Source organism: Balaenoptera physalus (assembly GCF_965194825.1).
Source record: "Balaenoptera physalus genome assembly, chromosome: 6".
Taxonomy (NCBI): domain Eukaryota; kingdom Metazoa; phylum Chordata; class Mammalia; order Artiodactyla; family Balaenopteridae; genus Balaenoptera; species Balaenoptera physalus.
The window spans coordinates 63,123,405-63,146,695 of NC_138885.1; the positions used below are offsets into that span (position 1 = coordinate 63,123,405).

The 23,291-nt window shown below is 39.4% G+C and overlaps 1 protein-coding gene across 1 annotated transcript in view; it reads right to left on the reverse strand.

Annotated features, from left to right (window-relative positions):
- LRP2 (LDL receptor related protein 2) overlaps positions 1-23,291 on the reverse strand; it is a 199,779-nt gene that overhangs the window by 142,561 nt on the left and 33,927 nt on the right. Inside the window, exons 2-8 of the mRNA XM_082465320.1 lie at positions 20,941-21,048; positions 18,483-18,605; positions 14,523-14,639; positions 3,171-3,281; positions 2,748-2,861; positions 1,411-1,530; positions 107-259 (exon numbers count right to left, since the gene is read on the reverse strand). Coding sequence (XP_082321446.1) covers positions 107-259; positions 1,411-1,530; positions 2,748-2,861; positions 3,171-3,281; positions 14,523-14,639; positions 18,483-18,605; positions 20,941-21,048 — 846 coding nt within the window. The remainder of the gene's footprint in view (positions 1-106; positions 260-1,410; positions 1,531-2,747; positions 2,862-3,170; positions 3,282-14,522; positions 14,640-18,482; positions 18,606-20,940; positions 21,049-23,291) is intronic.

Sequence of the window (23,291 nt, forward strand, 5' to 3'; positions counted from 1 at the left end):
GTTCGTTCTGCAAACACCAACTGATAGTCTCTGTATTTGGCAATCTGTTATAGAGAAACAGACACACATTTACCTGAAAGATGCCCAGATAAATTTCCATACTCACCACAGTGTTGTCCTACAGTGATATTGCTTTCATCTTCTCCTTCTGGACAATCTGAAGTCCCATCACAAACTTTAGTAATTGGGATGCATTTTCCAGACTTTGGACAAGCCCATTCATTTGGGTAACATTCATAAGTACGGTTAATTCTGCTTTCTGTGGGGAAAAAAGAGAGAATTACTACAGGCCACATTAGAGGCAGAGCCAACTCTTTTTCAATACATGGTTAAGAGAGGATAGAGATCAGGTAGACAAGAAGTCTACAAATGACCTATATTTCACAGTAATCTAGTAGTTTCTAACTCTACAACTGACCTTTTATTGAGATTCTAAGCAGTGGCAAATGGCATTAAGTTCCACTCTTTCTAGGGGAGGCAACTCCCAGCCAGGTTATAAGAGGAGGAAGCAGAAATGGGCCTGAATTATCAACAAACTAGATGAAAAACCCATAGCAGAACATTTAGTTAATTAAATCATGAACAATAGAACTAGGGCTATCAAGGTAATGCCAGGATTCCTATGTTGGTTTTTATGTGTGTGTGTGTGTCATTTTGAGCAGTTCAGTTTGTTTTGTTTCTTTAGTGAAATGTCAACAGTGTAAGAAACACCCAAATGTAGGAAAACAACTTCTTGGATCACTGAAACATGAAACCAATGGATGTTCCCAGAACAAGCATCATTCTTAATATAAAGATCTTACAGAAAAAGCTGAACGAACTTTTTGGCCAACCCAATACCTGGGGCTAGACCCGCAAAGGTGACGTGCTTTATTCACGGGTGTCAGCAACTTCTGAACTGTTGGGGGTACTGCTGTTGATAACAGCACAGTGAAGGGGGTGAATATCACTGACAATCTCCTTCTCACTTCCCTGGAGAGTGGCCTTTCCCACAACTAACAATCTCCAGCTCCAAGTCATTTTTCAAGGTTATAAGGTCTTAAGACAAATCACATTTTCCCTCCTTCCCCCTGCCTACTTTTTTTATATAGATACATCTAATTAAAATAAGAGTCTTAAAGGGAAAACCTCGGATAGGGCTATAGACAGGGGAGAGACTGTCCTACCTATTTGGCCTTAGTGTTAGGAAGGAAAGGATTATAATTTATGCTATATTTGAGTTTTGGGTCTTTTTAGGAAAAGCTTGTGGAATCACCTCTTTCCTCCCCACCCACTAATTCCCCTTAAGCCCAGCCAATTCAGAAACTTGCATGTCACACGGATAATTTCTAACAAGGAAAGTAGGAAAAACAAGTTCTGGAAAACACTTTAAGAAAACACTTTCCAATCAGAAGCTCTTCCCCTCCTTACCGCATCCATCTTCATCGGCATTATCTACACAGTCACCTTCTCCATCACAAACCCAATTTTGATTAATGCAGAAGCCGTTGGGGCAAGTGAATTCGTTACCTTTGCAGGTCTGATAAGAACCTGGAAGAAAATGACAGCTGCACTCCAAAGATACAAACCACTCAGAAAAAATCAAAGTGCTCACCTTGCCACCTAAACTGAGCTCCTAGAAACTGAAATTTCTATGCCCATTTAGTCCCTTAACTATCTTGACAAAAATGAAAAAAAGGAGGAAGAGAAGGAGAAAGAGAAGGAGAAGGAGGAGAAGAAAACAGCAGCTTTGGGTCCAGGACATGAACTCAGGTGCATCAAGATTAAAAACAAGACAGTTATGTTATAGGTTGTCACAGAACAGAGAACGCAGACGGACAAAGATGCTATAGACATGCCAATGGCCAACATTCTCTTACTTGACCACAAGCACAGTCATTGCTATCTAGGACCTAATGATTCTGAGTAACTCATTCCATGATGTCACATTCTTCTCAATGCAGTCCCTGAAACAAGCACAGGTGCCAGAAAAGAAATCAGGCATGGCTCACAGAAAATTAGAGTGATACTGAAAATATTTAACAACCCTTAAGGCATGGTTACCCAGCAATCAAAATGGGTGTGGAGAAAATCCTACATTCTGGTAAATAAGTGACCACCAAATTAAAAAAAAAAAAAAAACCTGTCAATTTATTGGAATTTATAAAACTCTCTCATGGAGATTTCATATTCTAATAAAACGAGTCCGGAGGTGGCAACAATGAGAGCGTTCGTGTGCATTGCAGGCAATATCATGGAAAGAAAAGGAGGGTCAGAGTGAAAATGTGGAGGTAACAAAAGCCACCTGCAACCATACTGAAACTTTCCCAACTTGTGATTTTAATGTGGTAAGAATTTCAAAGTAAAGAGGAGAGTTAGGGTCATTACTATTAGGGACCTTGTCTCCCTTTCTAAGCCCTTCTCTCACTCTGTGAAGGTTATTAGACCCATTCCTGAGATATGAGTAATTTGAGAGTCCAGTGATACAATACACTCTGTATCTTTGTAGCCTAAGGAAAGAATGCAAATTGTCCATCAGCAACCCTTCAACTCTACACAGATCCTTGGAAATTAAAGAAGTCCAAGTTCAGCAACATTGCTGAGGCTCATGCCATGGGCCCTAAATGACAGTCTGGCTCCCTTTGCCATCAGACATAGTGACTCTGTGATTTTTAAAAAGTAGCACATTGGTAGGGAGAAAAAAAAAAAAAAACGCAAAGACAAAAGCACTCCTAACAGCACGACCCAACGTAAGGAAATCACCGTACTGCAAGAACGTTCATCACTGCCATCTTCACAGTCAAGGTCATGGTCGCAGACGTAGGTTTTATAAATGCACTCCCCACTGCCACACTGAAACTCACTGCGCAAGCATCGGTGAGCTGGGACACAAGGTTAAGAAGGGAAAGAAAAGAGAGAAATTCAATTCCACTGTAGCCACTTAATTTCATAGGAAGATTCTGTCTCAAGTTTAAAGAGAGATTCTTACTATGCAGTAGTGTTCTGGTAAATGTTTAATAACCAGTTCTCCAGGAATATAAAAGTCCTCACCTGTACTATCTGCCAATTTCCATGATGTAAATACTCCACCATGGCTGACTTCAAGCTACCAACATGAATTCACTGAACACAAACTTGAGAAGAAATGTGCATAACTGGCCAGTATAAACCAACTTCACCATATTACTTACTGCAGTTGAGTTCATCAGAGGTGTCTCTGCAATCCATTTCCCCATCACACTTCTGACTGGTGTTATAGCAGGCTCCATTGGCACAAGTTTGCTGCTCACATATTGGGTATCCTGAGAGAATGGAAAGAGCACACAAACCTTAAATGAAGACGTTGCTTTAGCAATCACTTCTTGAGTGACTACTATATTCTAGACGCTAACTGCTAAGCATATATTGGTAAACAAAAGATACATTCTCTGGATAACCTAAGAATGACACAAACAGCAAATTACAAACTGGATTACATGCTTAATGTGGGAAGTACAGAGTGCCATGAGAGTGCATAGTCGGGGGGAATGGGAGCCCAGGGAAGTCTCCTCTGAAGTGACCTGCGAGCTTCGAGTTGAAGAATGAGAAGAAATTCAACTTATTTCAAAATGGAACCTTTGTTTACGTAATACAAATAACATCCCAGGAAAGTAATGTACCACCACATATGCTTTGGGAAATGAAGGGCCAGTTCTTTGGCTGGAGGGTCATAGAAAGAAAACAGGCCTAGAAGCCAGGAAACCTGGGACCTGGGGTACAACTCAGTACCTATTTACTCTTACTCAAGTTGTTCATCCTCTCTGTGTCACCACTTCCCCATCCACACATTTGGATAAGTTCCTTCACAGGGTACAGGGACCTCAAGACAATGTCTAGTAAAGCTTTTTGAAAAGCCCAAATAATTGCTACCACATTATGCACATATGGTCACTTCACTGCTATTAACCAGATGCTTAACTCTGGTTTTTGAGGTCTCACTGGAAAAATCAGCATGTCCCTTGAAGAAAAAAGGTACTGTCAGTCTCTCCCCTGTGCTTCCCTAGACTTGGAACATGTATCTCTCATGATCCCTAAGTGCAGGCTTCATCCTGTTGGTTGATTATCTGTTTCCCCCATGACATCAAGAAACCCTCTGAGATCAAGGATCCTGTCTTACTCATTTTAAAATCCCCATCACTGGGCTTCCCTGGTGGCGCAGTGGTTGAGAATCTGCCTGCCAATGCAGGGGACACGGGTTCGAGCCCTGGTCTGGGAAGATCCCACATGCGGCAGAGCAACTAGGCCCGTGAGCCACAACTACTGAGCCTGCGTGTCTGGAGCCTGTGCTCTGCAACAAGAGAGGCCGCGATAGTGAGAGGCCCGCGCACCGCGATGAAGAGTGGCCCCCACTTGCCGCAACTAGAGAAAGCCCTTGCACAGAAACGAAGACCCAACACAGCCATAAATAAATAAATAAATAAAAATTTAAAAAAAAATAAACAGGAGCTGTTGTTTAAAAAAAAAAAAAAGAAATGCTTGGTATTGCTAGAGTTATCACTTTAAAAAGCTTTTAAAAATAGTTTGAATGTCTGCCTTTTATGATCTTTTAATAGCCTCCCTCTCACAAGTATGATATCTTTCTTGGTCCATTCTTTGTTTCATTAAAGATTGTTTGCATAATGATTCTCAGATTCTCTTCTGATTTCTTTTTAAGTAAGAAAAGGGTATGTCTCCAACACCAGAGAGCACAGTCCCATTTTGTGAAGTCCTCCAATAAAGGAATAAGCACAAATATTCTCATCTCCAGAAGTTCAAAACTAGTCTGTTAAGTGTCTTTAAATCCTTTAACTGCCAAAGTTACATGTAGTCAAATCATATACTAAAATGGAAGGCATTTAATAACTGATTAAAATTTTTAATTTTTCTGAATTTTATTTTATTTTTTAATAGCCCAAGAACCAGCTAGTGTTTAGGGTTATTGATGTCTTTTCATCATTGAGATGGTGCACATTGCAAATGCACCTTCAAAGGGTCACACAGCTCAGTTAAGTAATTCTGCCTTCAAGAGATGCCTAGAAGCCAGTTGAGTCCCGCAAGCGATTCCTTTCCCCCATGTGGAGGATAGCGTTTAGGGTCAGTATGCCATCTAGCCTTTTAAGAGAGCAGCAGGCAGGAAAGAAATCTTAGAAAACCCAACTCTTTGCAACAGAGAAGTTATCTATCAGGAGGAAAATTTATCTGGGCTTGGACTGTGACTCTTTCATTTAAGGTGATTATTGTAGATATGAAGGATCTGAGACAAATACGCTGAGCAGATCTCTTGCTCTCCCTGTCCTGCTTTTTGAGAACCAGTCCCATAAAATTGAAAACCAGTATCCACTAACAAGACTAAAAGTTTGCTGACATGGCTCATTTCCCCAACAAACAACAAGGCCAGCTTGATGTCATCAGAGAGGGTATTGGAATGGTTAGAGGTCAGCAGTTTGACACTTGGAATGAAGAATGAACAGCTTTCTTGTCTCCGTCCACGCTGATAATGAATCTCTGTCAATCAGCTAAGGACTTGCCTCAACCCCTGTACACCTTCTGGTCTCTTCTGTGCATGATTAAGTGGAGGGGTATGCCCATAGGAAAGACTGCACAGAACCAAGACACAAAATACACAAAAGATTTGGAAAACTGTTTCCAAAACTTTTTCCCCCTTTGGATACCCACACAGAGGGAACAGGTCCAAGTTGTACACTAAGCAAAGTAAGAAATGAACAGATTCTACTTCCTTTAAAGATTTCTATTGCTAACAGTATTAATTAATGGGTTTCAATCTACCCCAGAAAACAGAAAGTCACAATACTTTGTGATAGGGGATCTCTAAAGTCTTACTTTTTGGTTTATTTGCCTGGAGAGTCTGAGTCTAACCTTGTAAACTTTTTCCCATGGAGCAAATCCATCACGTAGCTGAAATGTCCTACAGGACTTCAAGTAAAGGGGAAGTGTAGTAAGAGAGGAGACACTGTACAAGAACACCAGAGAAACTCATCCTGCTAAGTTTTGTTTTAATGGAAAGATGGACAAGCACCTATTAACTAAGGCCCAGACCTCTAAAGTTTATCTGATATGAAAATGCAAGAATGTCCTCATTCACACCACCTCTTCCCTCTCCCTTCCTTTCTCCAACCTCCAAACGATACATGTCCATGTTTGCTCCTCGAAACTGGGAGCTGTCTCCAAATGTACATGTCAGATTGGTGCTTGAAGACTTTTTAAATGTTTTCTCTGCTAATGATTTGGCTTGAAGCAAGAAATTTCCATGCTATAGTTCTGTTTACATAATCAAGGAGGAAGATGTGGTTTGAGAAACTCGTAGGCCTCCCAGAATGGATATCATTCACAGCAGGGTAAGACACACATATTAGGCACTACTCTTTATTATCTTGACAGGAAGGCTGTAAATACAATCTGTTCTCAGAATTTGACAAAATAGCCAAAAAGAAGACAAATTGATTCTAAAGAAAGAGAGGGCCTCTTAAAGGTATATTATGACACTTAAGCCAGGATTAAAAGGAAAACAAGAAGTTACTGATATGTCCTGCCCAGACACCTGGGACTTTTCAAGGTCTTGAAGTCATCCTTTATAAGTTACTTTATGTTAGTCTGGTTCCAAGGCAGGATAATCCAGTCAGAGTAATGATTTGCCAGAAAAAGTTTACTAGTTTGGCCACCAGCACTTAGCTGCAAGTACTATCCACGAAGTTAAATAAGCAAAGACAATAATAATCATCAATAACATGTATTGAAAACTATGTGCCAGAAGCCTGTTCAAGTACTCAATGTGTATGAACTCATTTTGTTCTTACAACAACCCAGTGAGGTAGTTATGCTATTGTTCCCATTTTATAGATCTTATATACATGCCTCTCTGAGGTACAGAGAGGTTAAACAATTTGAAAAAGGTCATACAACTGGTAAGCTGGAGAACCTGAACTCAAATTCAGGCAACCTGGCCCCACTACGCTTGCTCCTAACCACTATAATAGGTATTGCTACCACTTACAGGCTTCAGAGTAATAGGAAGAGAAAATTACAGGAGAAAGAATGAAATTGAATGAAAGGAAATAATCTTAAAAAGATAGCATGAAAAGAAAGAGAAGAAGCAACACAAGGGAAAGTTTTTCTTTCTTCCATTCAGTTTCTCATTCCACTTTGGGAAGTCTGGAGCAGTGAGGCCAAATTTAAATTTCATCAAATTATGGCATATTCTACTAAGGACTTCAATCTGGTATAATCTAAGAATTCCAGGAAACCCTATGCTAGGAAACAGAGCTTTCCAAGAGTACCAGGACAAACAAGAGAGTCCATACCAAAAAAACAGACCACAGAGCAGCAGGAGACCAACCTATTCCTCTCTGACCCGCCCCCCCACCCACCCCACCCCACCCCACCCCCCGTCTCCTTTGTCAGTCAAATTCAAGTCCCTGAAGTGACTGTCATCATGTACTGGCATCTAGGGAGTGCAGTAATACACAAGAGGACAACAGAGAAGCATTTCCTGCCTCTTTCCAAAAATAATTTGAAGAGCCTTTCAATGAAAAGCGTATACATAATATTTATAAAATGTGAATAACAATTCAGTACCTTGGAAAGAGAAAGTAAATATGGTCTTCCCAAGGGCTACTAGAATTGGACTAGCATCAAGTTTAGTCTGAGCAGCTTTCAGGAGCCTGAAGCCAAAAAGGGAAAGACATTAACTTATAGTTTCCCTTACCGCCCTCGCTTTGAACTACTGGGTCTGAAGTCCTAAATCCCTATCTGGTCTCTATCCATGGTGACCTGATCTCAGACCTAAGTTTAAAACAGCACCCAAGAGGCCTGCTCTGAAGAGTTTGGATCTGCAGTACCTCTTTCTTCTCATACACAGAACTATCACCAAAATCTGCAGAGGAGGTAAAGACTGACATAGTTCTAATTTTTTGAAAAATAATAAAAATCTCACATTGAGCCCTAGCATTGGAGTCACTGAGCCACAGGATGGACCACCGTGCCTCAAATGCTCCAGGGAATAACGCAACACATATTTATTGAAATCCATCCTCCTAGACACCGTGCTAAGAACTGGATAAAGAGATTATAAATGAAATTATAAGTGAAGTAACACAGCTTTTTTTTTTTTAATTTATTTATATATTTATGGCTGTGTTGGGTCTTCGTTTCTGTGCGAGGGCTTTCTCCAGTTGCGGCAAGGAGGGGCCACTCTTCATCGCGGTGCGCGGACCTCTCACTATCGCGGCCTCTCTTGTTGCAGAGCACAAGCTCCAGACGCGCAGGCTCAGTAATTGCGGCTCACGGGTCTAGTCGCTCCGCGGCATGTGAGATCTTCCCAGACCAGGGCTCGAACCCGTGTCCCCTGCATTGGCAGGCAGATTCTCAACCACTGCGTCACCAGGGAAGCCCAACACAGCTTCTTAAAACTATTTCGTTCAACAGATAGTAACGGGACTGCTAAGTACTAGAGAGAAAGTGATGAACTTCATAAAATCCCTGCTCTCATGGAACTTACATTCTATTTAGGAGGGTGGAAGGACAGACATTAAAATAAATGAGAAAGAGTAACAGTGAGGAGTAGCTCTCTGATAAGGTGTTGTTTGAACAAGAACTATTAGGGTTATCAACATGGAGGTCACCGGTGACATTGACAAGAATGTTTTTGGGAGATCTGGAGATGGACTGTTTTCAATGAGTTCAAGAAAGAAAGAAGGAGAGGAAATGGAGATAGACAGTGATTAAAGACAATTCTATGTAACTTTGCTGTGAAAGGGAGCAGAGAAGTAGGGTAACAGCTGAGAGAGATCTTAGGGTCTTTTAAAGGATGGAAGATATTTATAATGTGCTTGTAAGATGAAGACTAAATAAGAGATTTTTCTCTTTCCTCAAGGTTTCAGGGCTCTGAATCCTATCTCAAACTGCTGGGAAAGAAAAGGTCCGTCTGTGATGTGATATGTAAGACGGGGTCAGTCTGCTTCTTCCTTCTCACCTCGAGTAGAGAGAATAGTAAGAGCAAGGCGCAGTGGGGCTGAGTTTGATGAACATGTCAGTCACCAGGCATCACTGTCCAAAGAAAGACTGATCCCTCCTCTTCACTCCCTCCCAGTTATGCCCCCAGTTGGAGTTTCAACAGTTAGAAATATAAAGTTAGATATACAAAATTCTAAAGAACAGAAAGTCAGTAGAAATAAAACTTCAGAGACGAAGCCGCCCCAGTGGCAGGCAGACCAAATACTGCTGATTACCGGCAAGAAAGCCTTCATTGTAACAAGGATTTGACCCTTTCTTTGGCATTCCTAAGTAACAAAAGAGAAGTGCTGCAAACCAATGATAATTAGCAATAGTTTTACTCACACCAAAAGCATGCTAATATGGTACTTGATAAAGATGAAATAATCTGTTAACATAACTAAGAAAAAATTATACTATTTTTGAGCAACTGAAAGTCAGTGCAACATATTAATTGAATGACCCATAATTGCTGCATTGTTCTGATGTTTATCTTAGACTCTGAGTGAGTGGGTTTTCCTTGATGCTAATCCCATTAAAAGCAAAATGGATGGCAGTTTCAACTCTCTGTTCCTTAAAAAATAATAATAATTGACAAGCTGTTTAATAGCAGGTGCCATTTTACAGATGGCCAGACTGACGAGCAAAATAACTTAGGAAAAATGAACTTTTACCTATTTCATAGCTGTACACACACACACACACACACACACACACACACACACACACACACATATATATATTCAGAAAGTTCTCAGACAGTAGAATAACCAAAAATATCTGCCTTATGCATATAGGAACACAGCAGACAAAAAGACCAAATATGATATGAAACTATTTATTTCAAGGATAATCTTTTTATTGGGACCTTAATACCCTTGCCTTTCTTGCCATCTCACCCATTTCTTTTCCCTCCCTTCTCCCTGCTTCCCTGAGTGCACCCTTACACACCATTCATTGTTATGTAAAAGGAGTGCTTGGAATGGACACAAGGTGCTCTGTCTTGGAGCTCAAGACCTTGATCTTAGAAGCTTGAAAGGGTAAGAACTATATCCTAGGGGTCTGATCTGACAGGCAGGACTATGAACTACAGAGTCAAGTTTCCTGATCCTTTCAAATATTTGGGGAAAAGAAATGTCCTTCTTGGCAGTTTTCCAACATCCAGGCATCTCTAGTGCCTAGAAGACCCATTCCTATAGACAATCTTATTTCTGAGAAATAGACAAATTAAAGCCATATTCATAAACGGATTCTAAGTTTGTCCAAAAGTAATTTTCCTATGCATCATGACTGCAAAAACAGAACAAAGTGTCATGTCTCACAAAAAGGTTTTCTGGCCAAGCCTCACTTAATCCTCCATCATGTGGGAACATTCTAATTTAAAACAACTAATTAAACAGTTGCTATATATCTGAAGTGACATTTAAAATAGCTAAGTACCTCTACGACTAAATGGATCTTAGCATGATTATCAATGGCTGCTAATATCACAAAGGGGCAGTTAGACATTAGGTGCCTCTTGATGGAAATACATACCTTTATATACAAAATGTTGTTGCCCTTACACACACACACACACACACACACACACACACACAACCTTGCATGTGCTCAAGCCTCTAGACTAGTGCTATTTTCAACTGGAGCAGGGGAGGGGAATAATTCTGCTCCCAGAGGACATTTCACACTGTCTAGAGACATTTTTGGTCATCACAGTTGGGAGGTGCTGCTGGCTTCTAGTGGATACAGGCCAAGGATACTGATAGTTATTCTACAATGCACAAGACAGCCCCCCACAATAAAGAATTATTTGGACCCAAATGTCATTATTTCCAATATGGAAAAACCTTACTCTAGATCTAGCTACCAATTTCTAGGAAATACAGGGGACAGAAGAACATGTTAAAGGACATCAGAGGGTGGGTGCAATGAGCAAAACCCAGACTATGGGAAACTCCAGAACAAGTCACTTGCTAACTCCAACATATAGATTTTCTTTGGATTTTTATTTAAATGACACTGTAAAAATATAATAAGCCAATTGGAGAATTTTTAAAACTGGATGGATATCTGATTACTTTAAAGAACAGTTATTAACCTTTAGGTGTGATCATGATACTGTAATGTTTCAGTCCTTATATTTTAGCAATATAGATACTGAACTATTTAAAGACAAACGTATAGGATATATGAGAACTGCTTCAAAATAATGGAGAGAAGAGATATAGGTAAGACAAAATTAGCTAGAGTTGATGTAATCACTCTGCTTTTGATTATGTTTAAAACCTTCCATAATAAAAAGATGTAAACAATCATTTTAATAATAAAATAGCTAAGTAACCTATAGGCAAAAATGCTCTATAAATTTCTTATACAAAAGTAAAGTATTCCAAGAGCATGGGCATAGGGTTTAGACCTAGGTTAATATCCTGGTTCGTCTACCCTGACCTCTTGATCTCTGTAAAGTGGAGATGGTCCTCACACCTACTTTGTAGTACTGATTAATGCGTATATGTGGAATCTAGAAAAATGGTACAGATGAACCTATTTGCAAAGCAGAAATAGAGACACAGATGTAGAGAACAAACGTATAGACACCAAGCGGGGAGAGGGAAGGTGGGATGAATTGGGAGATTGCGATTGATAATATATACACTACTATGTATAAAACAGATAACTAGTGAGAACCTACTGTATAGCACAGGGAATTCTACTCGGAGCTCTGTGGTGACCGAGGTGGGAAGGAAATCCAGGAGGGAGGGGATATATGTATATGTATAGCTGATTCACTTTGCTGTACAGCAGAAACTAACACACCGTTGTAAAGCAACTATACTCCAATAAAAAAAAAAAATTGAATACGATAGTGATTGATGCCCTGGGAGTGACACTCCCCTTTCCCATTTCCCACAAGAGCTCCAAACAAAGACGGAAAATAAAATGAGGCAAAAATCCTCCCCCCAGTACTGGCACTTTTTAAAGACTTTGATCCAGGTCATTCATTTCCTTCTTGTACAAATCTGGCTGTGGCCAGGAGATCAAAGCACTAACAAGGAAGTATGAGGATTCTTTTTTAATTTCCTCTGATTTGTTTTTTTTTTTTTTTACACTCTTCCTTACAGAACACATAGCAATAAATAAACGAGGTAGAGAGAAATAGGAAAAAATACCTCATTGTAAAACCCCCTTACATGTGTGAGATTCACTTTAGGGCCATGAACCCTGAAGGATTCATGACTTGTATGATTCCAGAAACAATGAGGTTTAACTCTGGTTCAACAGTTACTTGCATGTACTTAAAAAAATGAACAAAATCTTGATTAAGGATTCCTGCCCAGATATTTTACAAAGCTCACTTCCTTTCCTTCATTCCTTTCTATAAGAGCTGCTTGAATGCTTGTACCCTGCCAGCTTTTTTCCAGAAGGTCCGTCGGCAAAGTCATGAGGCAGCTGTATTGGTGACTTGAGACTTGGCTGCAGGGTGTTCACATGGAATAAATCCAAACAGTCTGTTTTGGCTGCCTTTTATTTTCCCTAAAATAGCATTTCCTGCAGTCCCATTGCATTTGCAATAAAGCACTCATTTTTATCCACTTGTAAATAAGGGATAAAGACGCAGACTGTTGGCTGGTGGCACAGACCTCTGGTTCTGTTCTTGCACAAGGTAGGACTTCCTCCTTCTGTAAATAAAGTCCTTCATGAAGAGCAATCACCAGACTTGGACCAGAGGACGAACTGAGCTCTAGCTCTGCCACACACCATTTAACCTTGAACAAGCCACTCCATCCTTTGCTGGTTCAGTTACCTTATTCGTAAGACAGTATTATAATACTGGCCCTAATGTCCTCAGAGAGGGGTCTAATAACAATAACCACTGGAATTTACATAAGACTTTGAAGTTTACATAATACTGCAAAATATAATGTATGATTTGTCTCTATTATTAATCAAAAATATTTTCTTCACTTGCCACAATATAAAGAATTTATTGTTTGCTTTACAAAGTACTCAAAGGGGAGTCCTTGACTCTGGACTTGCTATTTGTGACCTCCAGACACACACTACCGTCTCTAAAACTGCCAGTACCAAGTCTAAATTCTCCATAACTTTTCCAAAGTTAAAGAAGACCCAACCTAGAGGCAACACAATCTCTTTCAAACGAAAACATGTAAGTTGGAAATTACAACAGAACGATACCAGAAATTCTTCTAGGAAATGGAAACGTAAAGACAAATAGAACAAACTCCTCTCAAAGGAAAATAACATACAAGGGAAGAAAGCATTGGAGAAGTTTTTTGTTTTGTTTTAATGTACTGTGTGATGACAGTGAGGCTGCAGCATGAATCTGGACACACATATGAGTATTTCTTCCATTAAGAGCACAACTTGAACACTACAGTAAATAGGAACAATTTGCTCGCAACCAGTTTATGTTAGCTCCCACCCTAGGCATGGCGCCGCATTGGAAAGTGTAGCAAAATATACAGAAGATGGCTCTTTCATTAAGCATAAAATATACCAAAGGAAGGAATTTAGAATTTTAGTCCAGAGAACTAAAATCCTATCAAAATGATCAAACAATAAAAGAGTTGTCCCATGAGAATAGACTAAAACCTAAATCTTTAGTTGGAAACATAATAACCAAGAAGTTTATGATCAAGGTTTCTAAGGTACACAAAATCTATCCACCGATTATTAGAATACTAGAATATTAAAATAACTCCTTGAAGTCTGAAATGCAGTATGCCAGAAAGAATGCCAGGGAAAGATATATAAAAACTCAAAGAAGCTCTGGGTAAATTCATAAATGATAGACCTATAAGCGCTTTTGAGAGAAAATGGGTATGTCTGAGACTAAAGACAGAGGTAGATGGACCAGAGGACAGACACAGCAGAATAATTAGTATATTCTTGTATTCTAACAATTCTATATAAACCTCAAGAGAGGCAGATTACTCTTTACTCATTTGTAAGAAGTGATTGCACTTTCTTATTTTGCTTATGGTCATATTTAAACATTATACATAGAATACTCTGATTTGTATGCTTTATCTTGTGGTGATCAGTTACAAATTGATATAGTATTCTTCCATTACACAGATAGCCATTTTCAAAATGTAACACGTTTCCAAAGGTAATCTGGAAAACACTGAGTCCATAAGAGCAGAAAAACTGAGACATTTGACCTAGAAGCTTACGATGGTAACGTACTAAAAGTTAAAATTGACCAAACTGGATTTTGTACTCATTGACTTCTTGTGATTCTATGTTAAAGTTAAAAGTTTCTTACTTCAAGACATACAGAAACTTGATGTGCTAAGGCAGGACAGACTCAGAATGTCTTGCTAAAAATAGACTCCTATCAGAACATCACCTCTAATCCACAAAAGAATCTGCCAAGAGATTTCAATAACAAGAGGCATATTGTAGGCATTTCTGTCCATCAACAAATTGATTAAAATGCCAAAGGGACAAAGGTGAAACCAAATACAGTGCAAAGGCTGTAAGGGACTCACGGCAGTTTTTCTCATCAGTTCCATCCAAGCAGTCTGTGGAATGGTCACATCTGAATTCTGCTGGGATACATTCACCGTTGTCGCACGTAAACTGATGGCTTGAGCATGTTCTCCCAGCTGTGAAAGGAAAAAAATATTACTTTGTAATTACTGAAAAACACAGACCAACTAACAAATATGACAGTAACATTAACCCAGCTACTCTAAGGTAGACATCTTACAATATGAAAGCAAAAGTGTTATTATCAGGATACTATCAAAATGCCCAGAATCATATCAACATTCAAGGTTGTGAGTGTACACAATTATATTATCAACATGTGTTGAGAATACAATATAGCTTGAAAACCTATACAGTAAAAACGATGGATGAAATAAGAATTTTGCAGGTATAGGTATTAATCAAGGATCAGTAAGGTCCCCCTCATTGAAATCCTTGTTTAAACAAGAAGGAAATATGCCAAAGGGTAAACAGTGGTTATTTCTTAGTATTAGAAATGTGGGTGATTTTTTCTTTTCTTCAGAGTTTTCTCTACTATATAAGCTTTCTACATTGAATACCTGTCAGTTTTATAAACATAAATTTAAGCTAGCTTGATTTTATCCTAAGTTGATTAGGGTAGGTGAGAGCAGAGCACCAGTAGTTTATCAAATTTGCCTCTGGATAAAACAGACAAAATCAAATGAATCATTATTCCAAGCATCATGTGAATTCTATTCTGTGAGTCTGAGGCAGGAATTTTTTTTAAATTTATTTATTTTTATTTATTTATTTTTGGCTGCGTTGGGTCTTCGTTGCTGCACGCGGGCTTTCTCTAGTTGCGGCGAGGGGGGCTACTCTTCGTTGCGGTGCGCGGGTTTCTCATTGCGGTGGCTTCTCTTGCTGCAGAGCATGGGCTCTATGCACGCGGGCTTCAGTAGTTGTTGCGCAAGGGCTTCAGTGTTTGCGGTACGTGGGCTCTAGAGCGCAGGCTCACGAGTTGTGGCGCACGGGCTTAGTTGCTCCCCGGCATGTGGGATCTTCCAGGACCAGGGCTCGAACCCGTGTTCCCTGCATCGGCAGGCAGATTCTTAACCACTGGAAGCCCTGAGGCAGGAATTATGATGGGACTTTTTAATTGTCCACATAAAAGAGAAGCATTTGGGGAAAAGATGATCCGATAAAAAAAATAATGTAAAATTTAAAATGCAAGAGTTACCTTATAAAATCCATACTCATTTAAAATAGTATGGAACATTGCTCATAAATTATTGCTGTAAAGTTATTTCCAGTCTCCCCAAGCAGTTGCCCTTGGTAGTTCCCATCCCCTCTATGTAGTATTATTATCAAGGGGTCATCCACCACACACTGCATCACAATCTACAGCCCAGCTTTCTTCCTACTCCGTGTGGGGAGCAAGGGAAAATGGAACCAAATGGCATATCTAGCCAAAAGATAAATAACCCATCATTCATTCATTCAGTGTCCACTTATCAAGAACCTACTATCTGCCAGACAGAATACCAAGCCTTAGGGATACAAGCTGAATAAAGCACAGTCACTGCTCTCCAGAGCTTCACAATCTAGCACTGAGTACCTACTAGGTCACCCTTTTCCTCTAGGACCTTTGAGAGGCCAGCCAGAAATATCAGAGCCCAGAACAGATTTCCTAGAAACAAGGATTTCTCCCTGCTCCCTACTATGCCTGGTACTTTTCCTTCCTCCTTTCAGTCCTTCCGAACTACTGTCCCCCACCTCCCTCCCTTTTTGCCACTTCACCTCAGATCCGGGTGCGCGTAACTGGACCTGATGTAGATATGCCGTGCTCCTATCTGGCCTTGACTAGCTCCTGTCTGTGCCCTCCTCAAGACTGCCATTTGTCACCACCACCACCCTCCACAGCCCTACATAGTTTGCTGGTTTCCCCTGAACCACTCTGCCCCAAGGATCACCATCTCTTTGTTGCTGGCAGACCTCATGACCAGCACTGACAAGCCCTAACAGATTGTTTAATTATACGGTCTACATTTTACCTTTACACCAAAGTCAAACTCATAAGTATTGAGAATTTCCATTATCTTCCTCAAAAGAAGGCTTCTAGTGACTCGACTGAAAAGAGCTCATACTCCCATTGCTGGACTCAAAATTCCTGGACTTAATTCCAATTTTTTATAAATACATCCAGAACCTACTGAAGCCCACAGCATCTCCACTGCTAGTCACCTAACAAACAAGTTCCCACATGACGTAGCCATCAAAAATATCTGTTTCTTCTTTGATCTTTGTGGACAATGTCCATGTGAAAATGCCAACAGGATCTTGGCTATCTCAAAACCAACACACAGTGATGATAGATGTCCATGATTTAATGTGCATTTAATGAAACAGAATGTGGGGAAGTTGAAAGGTGAATGCTACACAGTGATCAGAGCTGGACTTTTCCAGAGGACAACTGAGGTCAAGAGCCTGAGGTGGTTCATTACAGCCTTGTATCTTCTCTCCAATTTCCATCTCAGTCCAACTTAGACTCGCTAAAAGGTTTTAGTTTGGGGTTTTTTGTTGTTGTTGTTTTCTTTTGTCTTATAAAAACACAGGGAAAAGATGTTGATGTTTTCTCTTCTAGAAAATTGAATTATGGGAATGTAAAATTCAGGACTTCTGCAGCTTTCATGCAATCATGAAAAGCCAATAGGCTAAAAAGACGGCAGGGCAGGGCAGAATAGTGGAAGAAAATTGGATGATGTCACCGATCCAAGGAATTGAGATTTTCCATTATCTTCCAATCAATTCCGGAACAATGCTACATTTAGGCTTCTTGGGTGAGATAATAAATTCCCTTTTTGCTTAACTGTTTTGAGTTGTGTTTTTCATTCTTTGCAGCCAAAAACATCCCCATTGATACAAGAATAATTTTAAATTATACAAATATCCTTAAGAGAAAGGAATACTACAGATGACAGACATCTTTCTCACATGTTGCCATCTTACATTCACCCAAGATTATGCTCTTGTCCAAAATTGTTTAAGCCCAATAAAACGCTCTTTTCCAGTTCCATCCCAAAGAAGTCAGAATGGAAGTGTTTCTTCCAGGTTACTGCCCTGAACCCCCTCAATGTCCAGGAATCAGCAGTCGCCAACGTCCTCTTCCTTGCTACTATTTGCTTTCTGGTTCCAGCTCATCCTACGATGGCTATAGCAGCCGTCACTGAAGTGCCTCCAACAGACCTCCACTTCCACTCAGTCAGAAAGAAGACGGTTTAATAGTGGGGCAGAAGGGGTGGAAGGTTTTTTGTTTTTTGTTTTAAAGGTTTGTTTGTTTGTTTGTTTGTTTGTTTTTATTTATGGCTGTGTTAGGTCTTCATTTCTGTGCGAGGGCTTTCTCCAGCTGTGGCAAGCGGGGGCCACTCTTCATCGCGGTGCGCGGGCCTCTCACTATCGTGGCCTCTCTTGTTGTGGAGCACAGGCTCCAGACGCGCAGGCTCAGTAATTGCGGCTCACGGGCCCAGCTGCTCCGTGGCATGTGGGATCTTCCCAGACCAGGGTTCAAACCCGTGTCCCCTGCATTGGCAGGCAGACTGTCAACCACTGAGCCACCAGGGAAGCCCCGGGGTGGAAGGTTTTGCCTACACAGTGTGCTGCAGGAGCTCGCGGACTCATCCAACTGCCAACCAGACAAATGAAGACGTCCACATACAGATACCAATAAGTGTTTTGTTTCTTTCTTAAGCATAACATAACCTGAGTTAAATACTGGGAATCCATCCCATGTCCACATCACTGGCTATCTTGATAATTCTTCAGCACATTCACACTTTCAGTATCATCCAACCCCTGAGTGAGATGGCTGGCACAGTTTCCCTTGTCCTTCAAGGCCCAACTCTGCATTTATAAAGATTCATTCCATTGTGTTTTGTATTTGTAACAGGTTGGAATTTAAGGTGTCCAAAGGGCCAGAACAAGATTCCTCTACAAGCACTTACGGCAATGCCGACGTTCATCTGAGCCATCGATACAGTCTTCTTCCTCGTCACACACCCAGTGGACCGGGATGCACAGCTCCTCACTCTGACACAGGAACTGGTTGGAACGGCAAGTAGGGTGAGCTAAAATAAACCAGAAAAAAACTCATTATCTCAAACATCCACCCTATTATACCAACCAACAATGCTCGTTTCAAAAGAAGTATGTCAACTCCTGCTCAATATATTTGATAGCAAATACAAAAAACCTTAGAGCCTGTGGACTTTGACCAGTGTTCACTGCCAAGTAATCTCAGCAATGGCATCACAACAAAATGATGATCCAAAGCAATACAAAATACAGAGAATAAAACAAACAGCCCAAACACACATTCGTACAAAGTTATGACCAAGAAAATATTAAAATTTTAATTTCAATAAAATCAACCACGAGTTTATAATTATTAAGTTATTTGAAGTGTTTTGTAATACCTAATAGTCAAGCATCATGATAAATTGTAAAATCCATGAGATTTGGAAAATAAGACCCAAAATCAAATAATTTATTATTTCCACAATTTACTTGCTTTACAATCTTCAGCAGGTTCTCTGAATCTCAATGTATGCATCATAATATGGGGACTATATTTTTCTCACGGTGTGCTATAAAAAATAAGTAGAATGGAATATTACCCAGCCATAAAATGAAACAAAACTGAGTTATTTGTATTGAGGTGGATGGACCTAGAGTCTGTCATACAGAGTGAAGTAAGTCAGAAAGAGAAAATCAAATACCGTATGCTAACACATATATATGGAATCTAAAAAAAAAAAAAAAATGGTTCTGATGAATCTAGGGGCAGGACAGGAATAAAGATGCAGACGTAGAGAATGGACTTGAGGACACAGGAAGGGGGAAGGGTAAGCTGGGACGAAGTGAGAGAGTGGCATGGACATATATACACTACCAAATGTAAACTAGATAGCTAGTGGGAAGCAGTTGCATGGCACGGGGAGATCAGCTCGGTGCTTTGCGACCACCCAGAGGGGTGGGATAGAGAGGGTGGGAGGGAGACACAAGAGGGAGGGGATATGGGGATATATGTATACATATAGCTGATTCACTTTCTTCTACAGCAGAAACTAACACAACACTGTAAAGCAATTATACTCCAATAAAGATGTTAAAAAAAAAATAAGTAGAGTAACATATGTGGAAGTACCATGTAAATAAGTTGCGAGTGATTGTCATTGGTATGTTTTTATCATCATCGTTATGGGACATTGATAAATTGTTGGTATGACTGTTCAATTATTCCTTTATCTCAGAATACACTGTTCCTGACTTTCTGCTCCTAGTGTTTAACCTAAAATGAACTCAGTAAGCCCAGAGGAGGCAAATAGATAGCACTTGATCATATCTCTACAAATAGAACTACTCCCTTACTCAAAGTGTGGTTTCCAGACTAGCAGCATCAGCACTACCTGGGAGCTTGCAGAAATGCAGACTCTCAGGTCCCACCTCAAACGTGTGGAATTAAAACCTACACTTTAACAAGCTCCCCAGGTGATCCATTTCTGCATGAAAGTTTGAGAAGCACCTTACAGGACTTAATCCCCACACTTCTCCCATTTTCAAATGCATCGTCATCCAAACAATACACCAAAGTTTGTCCTGTTGTGCCACAGGATGGCCAACGATTCAAAATAAATTTTCACCTGCTTTCTTGGTTTTTGGATGATAACCCTTGCCTGTCCACCTGTCAGAATGAATGAAATTGCAGCAGTGTGATGGATCACCTATGGCAAGGTGGGAGAGCAATGGACACAAGGGTTGGGATTAGTGCACCAACTGGGAAGCCTTTAATAAATAATTTAGCTTCTCTATGCCTCAGTTTCCTCATCTGAAACCTACCTCAGAATATTGTTGAGAGAACTAAATGAAGAAATATATGAAAGTGATTTTATAATTCTTCTAAATTAAAGAGTTAAATTGGGGGTTTATAATATTATCATGTTTTTAACTATTATTTTAAAAACATAAATCACACTAGCCCCTTCTGTGACCTCTTGATAGTAATGCACACAAGTTCTACTACATCCTTTTTATAAACACAGACTCTTCCTTGAATTACAAATCACAGCAGTACAGACAACATTATTTTTTTGTTCTTGTTAGTGCACAAAATTTGCAGATTAAATAATCTGAAATAATCATTTATAGGCTTCAGAAAACAGCTCAGAAAGTTGGTTCCATACCAAGGTCATGGGATAAAAGTAAGATAGAAACTGATGTGAATTGAACCTCGCGATCAAAAGGGACTGAATTCTTAATGCCACCAGTTCTCTATCTCAAAAGATTGGAGCTCAGTCCAATCTACTACTAAAGGCGCAACTCTTTCTCTTTGTTACAGCTGAAATGACCATGAAGCACTTCTGCTACTCAGAACAGAGCTTAGCCCCACCGCTCTTCACTTACGGCAGCCAATTTCATCCGAGCCATTCGCGCAGTCTCTGGTCCCGTCACACCGCCAGGACGCAACGATACAAAGCCCAGGTTGGCACTGAAACTCGTCACTGTGACATTCTGTAATCCCACAAGCAAGAGAAAGCCAGTTTAAAAAGTTACCCACACAGATATTTCAAAAAAATACAAATTTTTGATGAAAACAAAAAATTATTCAACCAGTTAGTAATCAAAGAATGTAAATTATTTATACAATTAGGAAAACATTTTTATGATTATATTCTGTTTCAGGGTCTGCAGGAAAGTCATTTTCACACACAGCTGACTAGAGTGCACCTTGAGGTAACCAATCTGGAAAGCAATTTGACAACAGGTATCCTGCTTTTTAAAAGTGCTTATTCTTTAACTTAATACTTTTACTTCTAGGTAATTTTTTTTCCCCTTAAGGAACTAAGCAGAGAATTAAAGATTCATGTGTAGAGGTTTTCATCATAGCATAATTTATAATAAAGGAAATTGCAAACCTCGTAAATGTCCAATAATATGAAAATGAATAAATTTTCTTATAGCTATATCTATATATCATATTAGGAACTCATTAAAATAGTTATGAAGAACTTCTAAATGATTTAGAGAAATATTTGTAATATTTCATTATACATTATAACAAAGACAAGGATGCAAAATTTTACCTGTAACAGAATCATATATAACAGAAAAAAAGCACAGAAAAGGCCAGAAAGTTAAGGGTGGTTATCTCTGATAACATCATGAGTAACTTTTCATTTGTGGGACTGTGCTTTTTTCAGTCTCCCACCCTACAGTCTTTTTAAGCGCCTATTTATTACTAAATCATATACAGCAATTTATGGTTCTTCATTCTTAGATACAAGACCAATATTATGGCTTTTTGCTTGTAACTTATTTGTAAGATGCCAGGTATGGCTCTTCTCTGCCAACAAACAAAGGCCAAAAAACAAACAAACAAAAATCTCTGCAGCCAATCAGAGTGCACAAACTTGGCATCAAACTAGCCACATTCCCAAGTGGCAGTGATATCTCCTAGTGATACCAGAAAGTGAATATAACTTAAACAAGTTCATTTAATTCAACCAGTATATCCTGCAGTTTTCCTAGTTCTCCCCAGGGGACTAATTTGGCAGTTAGCAATCCTCTGAGTTTCCCCAAATATCTGACCAGCAACCTCCCCACACATTATGTGCCAAGCATGAATTTTATTTTTAAGAGAGCAACCAACACCAACCCAACATGGAGAAGACTCAAAATTATTCTTTCACAAACCCATGGTGGTAGAGGAATAAATCGGGGGGTTGGAAGAATAATTATACTTTCCCCATGTATTTAAGCAATCATGCTAAATTACCCATTTCAATGTTTGACTAATTAAACTGAAATTAAGTAAATATATAGATCAATTACCTACTCCTAAAATAAATAAACAATGTGCTATCCTGTCTTGCGTAAATGCAGGCATATCAAGAGCATGACATAAACATAGTTAAGTGATCTATTCCTAGGGGATATAGGCTACTTTGTTCATGGAATGTTCAAATCTGATTGTCTGGTAGTGACATCCTGATTTATAATGTATGCTGCAAATGGTCAGAAACTTTCCTTGGCTAAATGGTGGTACCGAGTGGTACAGGAACACGTACACCCAAATACCTTCTATAGACTAATGCATGATGGTGGTTGGTGGTGCAGGTCTGGGGTTGGTGGTGCAGGTCTCTTATCAACTACCTTTAAAACACAACAACCTCCCTTGCAAAAATGCCCCTAAGGAATGTACAAATTCACTCTGGAATCCCAGAACTTCTCATTGGATTTTGTTCTACAAAGCAATATTTCCATGAGAGATTAGAGGCTTTGGAGGTTTAGCTATTAACACAACATATATTAAATCACTTTTATCAATTAGGTCTATTGTTAGTAATCCAACATAATACATTTGTAAATTCAGTACATTTGTTTCCCTTAGTATCTAATAATTGCTGGTTGAAAAATTGTAACAATCTAAAGGTCAGTCTACTTACAAGGAGTTTCCTATTGCTGGAAAAATCATACACTTAGAAACTGAGCATACTGAAGCAAATTCTCAGAACAATATACTGCCTGTTTTTAAATATATGTATAATTAGTGTTATTTCTTAAGCAACATTTTTGTTTATTTGGTTTTTTTTTCTTTTTTCATTTCTTAAGCAATTTTTACTACAAGTCAAATTTTGAGGTTGTTTTTTGTTTTTGCTAAAATATGAAGTTAAGCACATTAGGAAAAGAACACAAAATAGATACCCAAAAGTCATTTGTTAAGCACTTCAAAGTCAATTATTTAAAATCACACA